Below are 13,166 nucleotides of genomic sequence, written 5' to 3' on the forward strand. Positions count from 1 at the left end.
TACCTCACCTTGGATCCCATGAGATTTAACCTTATGTAACAATCTACCATGCGGTACCTTGTCAAATGCTTTGCTGAAGTCCATGTAGACCACGTCTACTGCACAGCCCTCATCTATCTTCTTGGTTACCCCTTCAAAAAACTCAATCAAATTCGTGAGACATGATTTTCCTCTCACAAAACCATGCTGACTGTTCCTAATTAGTCCCTGCCTCTCCAAATGCCTGTAGATCCTGTCCCTCAGAATACCCTCTAACAACTTACCCACTACAGATGTCAGGCTCACTGGTCTGTAGTTCCCAGGCTTTTCCCTGCCGCCCTTCTTAAACAAAGGCACAACATTTGCTACCCTCCAATCTTCAGGCACCTCACCTGTAGCGGTGGATGATTCAAATATCTCTGCTAGGGGACCCGCAATTTCCTCCCTAACCTCCCATAACGTCCTGGGATACATTTCATCAGGTCCCGGAGATTTATCTACCTTGATGCGCGTTAAGACTTCCAGCACCTCCCTCTCTGTAATATGTACACTCCTCAAGACATCACTATTTATTTCCCCAAGTTCCCTAACATCCATGCCTTTCTCAACCGTAAATACCGATGTGAAATATTCATTCAGGATCTCACCCATCTCTTGTGGTTCCGCACATAGATGACCTTGTTGATCCTTAAGAGGCCCTACTCTCTCCCTAGTTACCCTTTTGCCCTTTATGTATTTGTAGAAGCTCTTTGGATTCACCTTTGCCTGATCTGTGAATAAAGGATTGGAAGCAACTGAAGACTAGGCTCTAGTATTCTATCCTTCACCACCTGGCTATCCAATTTATAACAATCAGGGGGAGAAGTGCTTCTAGCACGGTCTGTGGGGCACTAGAAGAAATGTGGCCAAAGCAGCATGACATTATGGAGAGGCTGCCATTCGGAGTTCCAAGCTCCTGCCTCTGTGGTGTCCGACCTAAGTCCCTGGCGGTGTGCATCTCCTCATGGCTGCCACAAATCTGTCTAAGTACAAAATAATATGTATCTGTAAAGCTAGAGAAACCCTCCCACATAATTGACTATATATTATTCTCTAATACTATCGATCCTTGATTGTAGGTCCCCTTGAATATTAGTTCCTATGTCAGGCATAGCAGCAGTCAGGGCATTATGCAGCATACCTCTTAGTCCTTGGGTCATTGAGATTTCCACAGCAGCCACTGTCCTGGTTGACACTGTCACCTAAGCTAACTGTGAGTCTAGCACCTCATGGACATTGAAGATAGGGGTGACCAGCTTGTTGCCCATACAACAAATATATCACGCCCATTACATTCTGTATAAGGCACTGGTTATCCACTCCCCTCAGTTTGAAAGCAGTCCCACTGGTCTCCATACATACCACTCCTTCTGTTTGGCTCCAACCTTCATTAGCCTCCCTAAAAATAACTTCAGCCAGTGGAGGGTCTGCCTTTTTCTGTGGCCAGTGAGTGTTCTCATGCTGGTGCCTCGCTCATTTTTGGAGGTCACAAAAAAATCACAATGATAAGCCGAGGGAAGCCATTCAGCCTATCTTTCCATAGAAACGTATAGTGCCCTCTCACAGCATCTAATTGCCTTTCGAATGATTACGGACGTATTGACTTCATTATCCTAACAGAAGGATCATTCTAGGGGAAGATGTACTTCCTGACCTCAGCCCTGAATCTGCCCTTGACCAGTTTGCACTTACGTCCCTTTGTCCCACAGTTTTCATTTAACTTGAAATGGTGCCCTCGGGTTAACTTTTTCTACTCCATTTAGAATCTTACATATCTTTATTCATAGAATGATAGAAATCTACGGCACAAAAGGAGGCCATTCAGCCCATCGTGTCAGTGCCGGCCAAAAAAGAGCTATCCCGCCTAATCTCACTTTCCAGCTCTTGGTCTGTAGCCTTGTCGGTCACAGCACTTCAAGTGCATATCCAGGTACTTTTCAAATGTGATGAGGGTTTCTGCCTCAACCACACTTTCAGGCAGTGAGTTCCAGACCCCTAACACTGGGTGAAAAAATTTCTCCTCCACTCCCCTGTAATCCTTCTACCAATTACTTTAACTCTATGCCCCCTGGTTATTGACCTCTCTGTTAAGGGAAATAGGTCCTTCCTATCCACTCTATCTAGGCCCCTCATAATTTTATACACCTCAATTAAATCTCCCCTCAGCCTCCTCTGTTCCAAAGAAAACAACCCCAGCCTATCCAATCTTTCCTCATAGCTAAAATTCTCCAGTCCTGGCAACATCCTCGTTAATCTCCTCTGTACCTTCTTTAGTGCAATCACAACTTTCCTGTGATGTGGTGACCCGAACTGTACGCAGTACTCTAGCTGTGGCCTAACTAGTGTTTTATACAGTTCTAGCATAACCTCCCTGTCCTTATATTCTATGCCTCGGCTAATAAAGGAAAATATCCTGTATGCCTTTTTAACCACCTTATCTACCTGTCCTGCTACCTTCAGGGATCTGTGGACATGCACTCCAAGGTCCCTCTGTTCCTCTACACTTCTCAGTATCCTACCATTTATTGTGTATTCCTTTGCCTTGTTTGCCCTCCCCAAATGCATTACCTCACACTTCTCCGGATTGAATTCCATTTGCCACTTTTCTGCCCACCTGACCAGTCCATTGATATCTTCCTGCAGTCTACAGCTTTCTTCCTCACTATCAACCACACGGCCAATTCTTGTATCATCCGCCAACTTCTTAATCATGCCCCCTACATTTAAGTCTAAATCATTGATATACACCGCAAAAAGCAAAGGAACCTACTAGTGAGCCCTGTGGAACCCCACTGGAAACAGCCTTCCAGTCACAAAAACACCCATCAACCATTACCTTTTGCTTCCTGCCATTGAGCCAATTTTGGATGCAACTTGACACTTCCCCTTGGATCCCATGGGCTTTTACTTTTCTGACCAGTCTGCCATGTGGGACCTTGTCAAAAGCCTTGCTAAAATCCATGCAGACTATATCAAATGCGCTACCCTCATCGACACTCCTTGTTGCCTCCTCAAAAAATTCAATCAAGTTAGTCCTTCCCTTAACAAATCCATGCTGACTGTCCTTGATTAACCCATGCCTTTCTAAATAACGATTAATATTGTTTCTCAGAATTTTTTCCAATAATTTGCCCACCACCAAGGTTAGGCTGACTGGTCTGTAATTACTCGGTCTATCCCTTTCTCCCTTTTTAAACAATGGTACAGCATTAGCAGTCCTCCAGCACCACACCTATAGCTAGAGAGGATTGGAAAATGATGGTCAGAGCCTCCGCTATTTCCTCCCTTTCTTCTAACAGCCTGGGGTACATTTCATCCAGGCCTGGTGATTAATCTACTTTCAAAGATGCTAATCCCCCTAATATTTCCTCTCTCACTATGTTTATACCATCCAATATTTCACACTCCTCCTCTTTTGTGAAGACAGACGCAAAGTATTCATTAAGGACCATATCCATGTCTACCGCCTCCATACCTTTTTGGTCTCTAATAGGCCTTAGTTTTCTACTACTCTTTCCTTAGTTATCCTCTTGCTCTTTATGTATTTATAAAACGTCTTTGGGTTATCCTTGATTTTACTTCACAATATTTTTTCATGCCCTCTCTTTGCTTTCCCAATTTCCTTTTTAATTTCACCCCTGCACTTTTTTTACTCCTCTAGGCTTTCTGCAGTATTGAGTTCTCAGTATCTGACATAAGCTTCCCGTTTTACCCTTATCCTACCCTCTATGCTCCTTGACATCCAGGGGGCTCTAGATTTGGGAGTCCCATCCTTTTTCTTTTTTTTATTCGTTCATGGGATGTGGGCATCGCTGGCAAGGCCAGCATTTATTGCCCATCCCTAATTGCCCTTGAGAAGGTGGTGGTGAGCCGCCTTCTTGAACCGCCACAATCCGTGTGGTGAAGGATCTCCCACAGTGCTGTTAGGAAGGGAGTTCCAGGATTTTGACCCAGTGACGGTGAAGGAACGGCGATATATTTCCAAGTCAGGATGGTGTGTGACTTGGAGGGGAACGTGCAGGTGGTGTTGTTCCCATGTACCTGCTGCTCTTGTCCTTCGAGGTAGTAGAAGTCGCGGGTTTGGGAGGTGCTGTCGAAGAAGCCTTGGCGAGTTGCTGCAGTGCATCCTGTGGATAGTACACACTGCAGCCACTGTGCGCCGGTGGTGAAAGGAGTGAATGTTTAGGGTGGTGGACGGGGTGCCAATCAAGCGGGCTGCTTTGTTCTGGATGGTGTCGAGCTTCTTGAGTGTTGTTAGAGCTGCACTCATCCAGGCAAGTGGAGAGTATTCCATCACACTCCTGACTTGTGCCTTGTAGATGGTGGAAAGGCTTTGGGGAGTCAGGAGGCTCTTGTAGCCACAGTATTTATATGGCTGGTCCAGTTAGGTTTCTGGTCAATGGTGACCCCCAGGATGTTGATGGTGGGGGATTAGACGATGGTAGTGCTGTTGAATGTCAAGGGGAGGTGGTTAGACTCTCTCTTGTTGGAGATGGTCATTGCCTGGCACTTGTCTGGCGCGAATGTTACTTGCCACTTATCAGCCCAAGCCTGGATGTTGTCCAGGTCTTGCTGCATGCGGGCTCGGACTGCTTCACTATCTGAGGGGTTGCGAATGGAACTGAACACTGTGCAATCATCAGCGAACATCCCCATTTCTGACCTTATGATGGAGGGAAGGTCATTGATGAAGCAGCTGAAGATGATTGGGCCTAGGACACTGCCTTGAGGAACTCCTGCAGCAGTGGGAACATAATTGCTATGAACCCTCCCACTAGTTTGCTCTGAATGCCTCCCACTGCTCTGACATTGATTTACCTTCAAATAGCTATTTCCAGTCCACTTTTGCTAAATCACATCTCAGTTTAGCAAAATTGGCCTTTCCCCAATTGAGAACTTTTACTCCTGTTCTATCTTTGTCCTTTTCCGTAACTACGCTAAATCTATCTGAATTATGATCACTACCACCAAAATGCTCTCCCACTGATGCCCCTTCCACCTGCCCAGCTTCATTCCCTAAAACTAAGTTCAGAACTGCCCCCTCTCTTGTTGGGCTTGCTACGTACTGGCTAAAAAAGTTCTCCTGAGTGCAATTTAAGAATTCTGCGTCCTCCATACCTTTTACACTGATTCGATCCCAGTTAATATTAGGGTAGTTGAAATCTCCTACTATTACTGCCCTATTGTTTTTGTACTTCTCAGAAATTTGCCAACATATTTGCTCTTCTATCTCCCACTGACAGTTTGGGGGTCTATAGTATACCCCCAGCAATGTGACTGCCCCTTTTTTGTTCTTCAGTTCAACCCACATGGCCTCATTTGATGATCCTTCTAACATATCATTCCTCCTCACGGCTGTAATTGTTTCTTTAACCAATGTTGCGACCCACCCCCCCTCCACCTTTTTTATCCCCCTCTCTGTCTCAACTGAAAACCAGGAATGTTGAGCTGCCATTTTGCCCCTGTTTAAGCCATGTATCAGTAATAGCTAAGATATCGTACTTCCACGTGTCTATCTGTGCCCTCAGCTCATTTGCCTTAATCACTAGGTTCCTTGCATTGAGGTATATACCATTAAGGACTTCCAAACTCTTTTGTTGTCTATTTTCTAGTCCTTGTTTCTACTGCCTTCCAAACTCGCTTACTAATTTTCTGCCTTCCATTTCCAGCTCTGCTTCTCTCCCTTCTGAATCCAGACTCAGGTTCCCATCCCCCTGCCAAGCTAGTTTAAACCCTTCCCAAAAGCACTAGCAAACCTCCCTGCAATGGTATTGGTCCCGACCTTGTTGAGGTTCCACCTCCCCCAGAACCGGTTCCAATGAATCTAAAGCCCTCCCTCATGCACCATCTCTCCAGCCATGCATTCATCTGCACTATCCTCCTATTTCTATACTCACTAGCGCGTGGCACCAGGAGTAATCCGGAGATTACTACCTTTGAGGTCCTGCTTATTCATTTCTTTCCTAGCTCCCTAAAATCTGCCTGTAGGGCCTCATCCCTCTTTCTACCTATGTCACTGATATCGATATGGACCATGACCTCTGGCTGTTCACCCTCCCCCCTCAGAATGTTCTGCCGCTGCCAGTGACATCCTTGACCCTGGCACCAGGGAGGCAACATAGCGTCCTGGAATCACGACTGCAGCCGCAGAAAAGCCTGTCTGTTCCCTTAACTATTACGTTCCCTATCACTATTGCTTTCCTGACCTTTCTCCTCCCCCCCCCCGTACAGCTGAACCACCCATGGTGGTGCCATGGTCTTGGCTCTGGCTGGAGGAACCGTTGCCCTCACCAGTACTGAATACTGGTTAGAGAAAGAGATGCACTCAGGGGACTGCTGCACTACATGCTTCGTCCTCCTTGTCTGACTGGCAGTGACCCATTCCCTCTCTGCCTGCAAACTTTTAAGTTGAGGGGTGACCATCTCCTGAAACATGCTATCTATGTAGCCCTCAGCCTCGCGGATGCACTGCAGTGACGCCAGCCGCTGCTCAAGCTCCAAAACCCGGAGCTCGAGCTCCTCCAGCTGACGACACTTCCTGCACATGTGGTTGTCCAGGACAGGAGAAGCGTCCTGGAGTTCCCACATGGCACAGGACGTGCATTCGACAGGACTGAAGTATCCTGCCATGCCTCTATATATTAGACTACTAATCAAACTTCTTAGTTTAACCCACTGCGCTAACTTAAAGAGAAAAAAGACAACAGTAATACTCACCAAACAATCACCTACCTGTTGTCCTGTGACGTCACTTTCAAGTTTCTGCCTCTGCTCTGCTCTCCTGCTCTTGGACCCTCCTTTATCCACCTCCGATCTCGCTCAGCTCAGCTCTCCCGCTCTCAGGCCCTCCTTTACCTGCCTCCGATCTCACTTAGCTCCTTTATAAGGACCACTCTCATGGTGTCAGCTGTGGCTCAGTGGTAGAATTCTCACCTCTGAGTCAGAAGGTTGTAGGTTCAAACCCCAGAGACTTGAGCACAAAATCTAGGCTGACACTTCAATGCAGTACCGAGGGAGTCCTGCACTGTCGGAGGTGCCGTCCTTCGGATAAGCCATTAATCCGAGGCCCCATCTGCCCACTCAGAAAGATGTAAAAGATCCCATGGCACTATTTGAAGTAGAGCAGGGGAGTTCTCCCTGGTGTCCTGGCCAATATTTATCCCTCAACATCACTAAAACAGATTATCTGGTCATTATCACATTGCTGTTTGTGGGATCTTGCTGTGTGCAAATCAGCTGTCCCATTTCCTATATTACAACAGTGACTTATACTTCAAAAATATAAATATTGGCTGTAAAGTGCTTTTCGGACATCCTGAGGTCATGAAAGGTGCTATATTAATGCAAGTCTTTCACACTCAGTCACCTCCTTTCAAGGTTAAATAATCTGAGTATCTCCTTCCTCTGGATCAGCCTTGTAGCCATGCCCTGCACCACATCTAGGGCTTGAACATTTCCCTTGTACCTCAGTGACTAGACCTGAACACAGCAGATGCAGCCTGACCAAATGATTATATAGCTTCAGCATATTAGCCTCACACTTAAACTGTATTTATAATGGCAACAAATCCCAGCATTCTTTGATTGTTGCTTCCAAATAGAATGCCAAGTTATATTCCAAAAACAGTAAAGTATTAGTCGGGGCTGTCGTGCTGAAGCTGTATGTGCAGGTAATTGCGGAACACGGGAAACATCCCTTATGCAGGTAGCTTTGTCTCTGAACAGATACCTGGTACAGTAGAGCTGGTTTTGTGAGTGCCTTCTGGTGCAATGGTGCTCTGTAGGATGGTTCGGGTTATTCTGTGGAGAAAACACAAGAATAAACATTATTGAGTCACTAGAGCGAGGTAGTTATGTTAGAGTCCATGGTATCGTCTGCAAATAAGCACCATAAGGTAGGTAATGATATCTGCAAAGCAAGCCAGGATTCCAACTCTTGTTGCAGACTACACTTAGGAACATAGCAACAGGAGTAGGCCATTCAGTCCCTCAAACCAGCTCCGTCATTCAATTAGATCATGGCTGATCTGTACCTCAGCTCCATTTACCCGCCTTTGCTCCATATCCCTTGATACTCTTACCTAACAAAAATCTATCGATCTCAGTCTTGAAGGCTCCAATTGTCCCAGCATCCACAACCTTTTGGAGGAAGAGAATTCCAGATTTCTACTACCCTTTGTGTGAAAAGGTGTTTCGTGATTTCCCTCCTAAATGAGCGAGCTCTATTTTTAAGATTATGTCCCCCTCGTTCTTGATTCCCCACCAAAGGATATAATTTCTCCATCCCTATACTATCGAATCCTTTTAACATTTTAAACACGGGGGCTAATGAGAGTGAGGAACTTAAAGTAATTATTATCAGTAGAGAAAAACTACTTTAGAAACTAATGGGACTAAAAGCCAATAAATCCCCTGGACCTGATGGCCTACACCCGAGGGTTCTAAAAGAGGAGGCTGCAGAGATAGTGGATACATTGGTTATGATCGTCCAGAATTCCCTAGATTCTAAAATGGTCCCAGCGGATTAGAAGGTAGCAAATGTAACCCCGCTATTCAAGAAAGGAGTGAGAGAAAATAGGGAACTACAGACCAGTTAACCTGACATCAGTCATCAGGAAAATGCTGGAATCCATTATTAAGGAAGTGGTAACAGGGCACTTAGAATATCATACTATGATTAGGCAGAGCCAACATGGTTTTATGAAAGGGAAATCATGTTTGACAAATTTATTAGAGTTTTTTGAGGATGTAACTAGCAGGATATATAAAGGGGAACCAGTGGATGTAGTATATTTGGATTTTCAAAAGGCATTCGATAAGGTGCCACATAAAAGGATGTTACGCAAGATATGGGCTCATGGGGTTGCGGAAAACATATTAGCGTGGTTGGATGATTGGTTAAAGGATAGAAAACAGAGAGTAGGGATAAACGGGTCATTCTCAGGTTAGCTGGCTGTTACTAGTGGGGTACCACAAGGATCGGTGCTTGGGCCTCAGCTATTTACAATCTATATTAGTGACTTGGATGAAGGGACCGAGAATAATGTATCCAAGTTTGCTGATGATACAAAGCTAGGTGGGAAAGTAAGCTGTGAGGAGGACACAGAGTCTGCAAAGGGATATAGACAGGTTAAGGGAGTGGGCAAGAAGGTGGCAGAAGGAGTATAATGTGGGAGAATGTGAGGATATTCACTTTGGGTCGGCCATTTAAGACTGAGATGAAGAGGAATTTCTTCACCCATAGGAACATAGGAACAGGAGTAGGCCATTCAGCCCCTCGTGCCTGCTCCGCCATTTGATAAGATCATGGCTGATCTGTGATCGAACTCCATATACCTGCCTTTGGCCCATATCCCTTAATACCTTTGGTTGTCAAAAAGCTATCTATCTCAGATTTAAATTTAGCAATTGAGCTAGTATCAATTGCCGTTTGCGGAAGAGAGTTCCAAACTTCTACCACCCTTTGTGTGTAGAAATATTTTCTAATCTCGCTCCTGAAAGGTCTGGCTCTAATTTTTAGACTGTGCCCCCTACTCCTAAAATCCCCAGCCAGCGGAAATAGTTTCTCTCTATCCACCCTATCTGTTCCCCTTAATATCTTATAAACTTCAATCAGATCACTCCTTAACCTTCGAAACTCCAGAGAATACAACCCCAATTTGTGTAATCTCTCCTCGTAACTTAACCCTTGAAGTCCAGGTATCATTCTTGTAAACCTACGCTGCACTCCCTCCAAGGCCATTATGTCCTTCCGAAGGTGCGGTGCCCAGAACTGCTCACAGTACTCCAGGTGCAGTCTAACTAGGGTTTTGTATAGCTGCAGCATAACTTTTGTCCCCTTGTACTCTAGTCCTCTAGATATAAAGGCCAGCATTCCATTAGCCTTCTTGATTATTTTCTGCACCTGTTTATGACACTTCAATGGTCTATGTACCTGAACCCCTAAGTCCCTTTGGACATCCACTGTTTTTAACTTTTTACCATTTCGAAAGTACCCTGTTCTATCCTTTTTTGATCCAAAGTGAATGACCTCACATTTGTGAATCTTTGGAATTCTCTACCCCAGGGGACTGTGGATGCTGAGTCATTGAGGACATTCAAGGCTGAGATAGATAAATTTTTGGACTCTATGGGAATTGGGCAAGAAATTGGAGTTGAGGTTGAAGATCAGCCATAATCTGATTGAATGGCGGAGGGGCCATATGGCCTACTCCTGCTCCCATTTCTTATGCTCTTAAACGCCTCGATCAGATCACCCCTCAATCTTCTATACTCAAGGGAATACAGGCTAAGGTTAGGCAACCTATCCTCATAATTTAACCCTCTAAGTCATCCTGTAAGGTGCATGGGTAAGCATAGTATAGGAGGGAAGACACTTACTGGACTCACTGGCAGACAACCCATATCACCATCTGTCACTCCTTTCAAAGTCAGTACTTTGATGTCTGTGGTTCGCCATCCAGTCTTGTGAACCTGGCAACATTTCTTGACATGGAACCTTGTCCTTGTCTCCCGTCATGTTCCTTCAGTGGTCACCAAGCTGGTGATCCCATCCCCAGATTTGCTTTTTTGCACTTGAGGTAAGGGGAAGGGGGCAGCAGAACGTGTCTGCCCTCCTGGCAGGTAATTCTTCCATCATCAGTGTCCACGGATCCCTCAATGCAAGTTTATTCAACCATTGCTTCTTAAGTATCTGATGAATGAACAAATGGTTTAATCCTTAGAGCAGGTAGGTCAACTGACTGAGCTGCTGGTTTATTAAGATGCTGCGGTGTGATGTGTCAGTCCGCAGTGACTGGTTCCATATTGTTGACTAAACTTCACAAATTGGGTTGCACAGACCTGCAGAGAGAGAGAGGAAGATCTTTGTACAACAAATATGTTATTTAAAGAGCCACCAATACCTAGAAGTTCATCCCTATGATAAGTGACAGACGAAGAACGGTTCAATCCCATCACCTCTCGTAACTGAGTTTCATGTAATTGTGAAGATGAAAATAAGCCCATTAACATCATTAACATCAGCCAGGGGTGGGGGCCGAGGCCGAGTCCGAGTCTGGGGCTGGGTCAGTGGTGGTTTTACGCTTTATTCAGTAGCTCGTAAAGGTTTGAATGTTTCACGGAGGAGGCGGGCCTGCCGACCGTGGGGCCCCCGGCTCTCCACACTACTTACCGTTCAGAGTAATTGAGAATTTGTGTTTTTCCCTGTCGTGTTTGACGAGCAGCAGATCGACGGCGGTGTTTTCGCTAAGCCTGGGCCCCGCTGCCGATGGCGGGGAGGCGACCCTGTGCCTGGGCCACAGCAGCGACAACACGTCAGAGAGAAACTTCCGAGCCATCGCCGCCTGGAACCTTCGACCGCGCGAGGAGAGGTTGGGGCAGAATGTATCCCCTCCCCCTCCCCCTCCCACCCACCCACCAACCCCGACCCACCGTCCCTCCGACCACCCTCCTTCCGACCCTACTCCCCTCCCCCTCCCCCACCCACCAACCCCGACCCACCGTCCCTCCGACCACCCTCCTTCCGACCCTACTCCCCTCCCCCTCCCCCACCCACCAACCCCGACCCACCGTCCCTCCGACCACCCTCCTTCCGACCCTACTCCCCTCCCCCACCCACCCACCCACCGTCCCTCCGACCACCCTCCTTCCGACCCTACTCCCCTCCCCCCCCCTCCTTCCGACCACCCCCCCTCCTCCCCCCCTCCTTCCGACCACCCCCCCTTCTCCCCCCCCTCCCTCCCTCCCCTCTCCCTCCCTCCCCTCTCCCCCGCCCCTCTCCCCCTCTTCCCCGCCCCTCTCCCCCTCTTCCCCGCCCCTCTCCCCCTCTTCCCCGCCCCGCCCCGCCCCAACCTCCCTCCTCTTCTCCGCCCCGCCCCAACCTCCCTCCTCTTCTCCAACCTCCCACCTCCCCCCTCCCCTCCTGGACCCCAGCGGTCAGGCACAGCGTCCCTCCTCCACCCTATTCCCACCTCAAACTCCAACCCAAACCTGACGCCAGCCCCCAAACCCCAACTCTAACCTAACCCCAACCCAATCCCTTTCTCAGTTGACAGCACTTTTGCCACTGAGTCAGAAGGTTGTGGGCTCAAGTACCACTGCAGAGACTAGAGCACAAAATCTAGGCTGACATTCCAGCGCTGCACTGTGGGAAGACCCGTCCTTCGGATGAGACGTTAAACCGAGGCCTTGTCTGCCCTCTCAAGGGGACGTTAAAGATCCCGTGGCACTATATGAAGAAGAGCAGGGGAGTTCTCCCCAGTGTCCTGGTCAATATTTATCCCTCAACCGTCATCACTAAAACAGATTATCCGGTCATTATCATATTGCTGTTTGTGGGACGTTGCTGTACACAAATTGGCTACTGCGTTTCCTACATTACAACAATGACTTAAAAAGTACTGTAAAGCGCTTTGGGACGTCCTGAGGTTGTAAACGACGCAATATAAATGCAAGTCTTTCTTACCGTAAACAACCCAAACCTAACCCCAATCCAATCCTAACCCTAAACCTCCTCCTACAAATGAGGTCACCTTAAACTAACTCTTTAACCCTTAATTCCTACCCTAACCTCGGCATGGCACAGAGTCTCCCTCCTCCTCCTAAACCCCAACTAAAACCTAATCTTAAACATTCTAGACTAATTCTAACCCTTAAATCCAATCCTAACTCTGACCCTACCTTAACATTGGTTTTCCACAGATCCTCCCTCCACCCCCTGAAACCCAACTCCAACCCAAACCTTAACCCTCCTCCATATAAAGTCACCTAAACTAATTTTAACCCCTAAATCCAACCCTATCCCAATATTGTTCCATGCATAGAGCCTCCCTCCGCAACCCAACCCAATCATCCGAAACTAATTTTAACCCCTAAATCTTACCCTACCTTAACATCGGTCCAGGCATAGAGCCTCTCTCCAAAACCCATTTCCAACCCAAACTGTAACCCTCCTCCTCCAAATAAAGTCACCCTAGCCAGAACCCTAACCCTCTTCCAAATAAAGTCACCCTAAACCCAACCCCAACCTTATCCTATGCCAACATCAGTCTTGGCAAACAGTCTCCTTCCTGCACCAAAACCCTAAACCTAACCCTAAACCTTCTCCTCCAATAAGTCACCCTTAACTAACCAAAATCCCAACCCCC

At 46.9% G+C, this 13,166-nt stretch overlaps 1 protein-coding gene across 1 annotated transcript in view; it reads right to left on the reverse strand.

Moving 5' to 3' along the window:
• The window catches only part of LOC137341432 (protein NATD1-like), a 29,229-nt gene extending 16,281 nt beyond the window's left edge, over positions 1 to 12,948 (reverse strand). Inside the window, exons 1-2 of the mRNA XM_068004546.1 lie at positions 12,902 to 12,948; positions 7,748 to 7,818 (exon numbers count right to left, since the gene is read on the reverse strand). Of these exons, the coding sequence (XP_067860647.1) occupies positions 7,748 to 7,818; positions 12,902 to 12,948 (118 nt within the window). The remainder of the gene's footprint in view (positions 1 to 7,747; positions 7,819 to 12,901) is intronic.
• Positions 12,949 to 13,166: the final 218 nt, after the last annotated feature.

This window comes from Heptranchias perlo, chromosome 23, assembly GCF_035084215.1.
Source record: "Heptranchias perlo isolate sHepPer1 chromosome 23, sHepPer1.hap1, whole genome shotgun sequence".
Lineage (NCBI taxonomy): Eukaryota > Metazoa > Chordata > Chondrichthyes > Hexanchiformes > Hexanchidae > Heptranchias > Heptranchias perlo.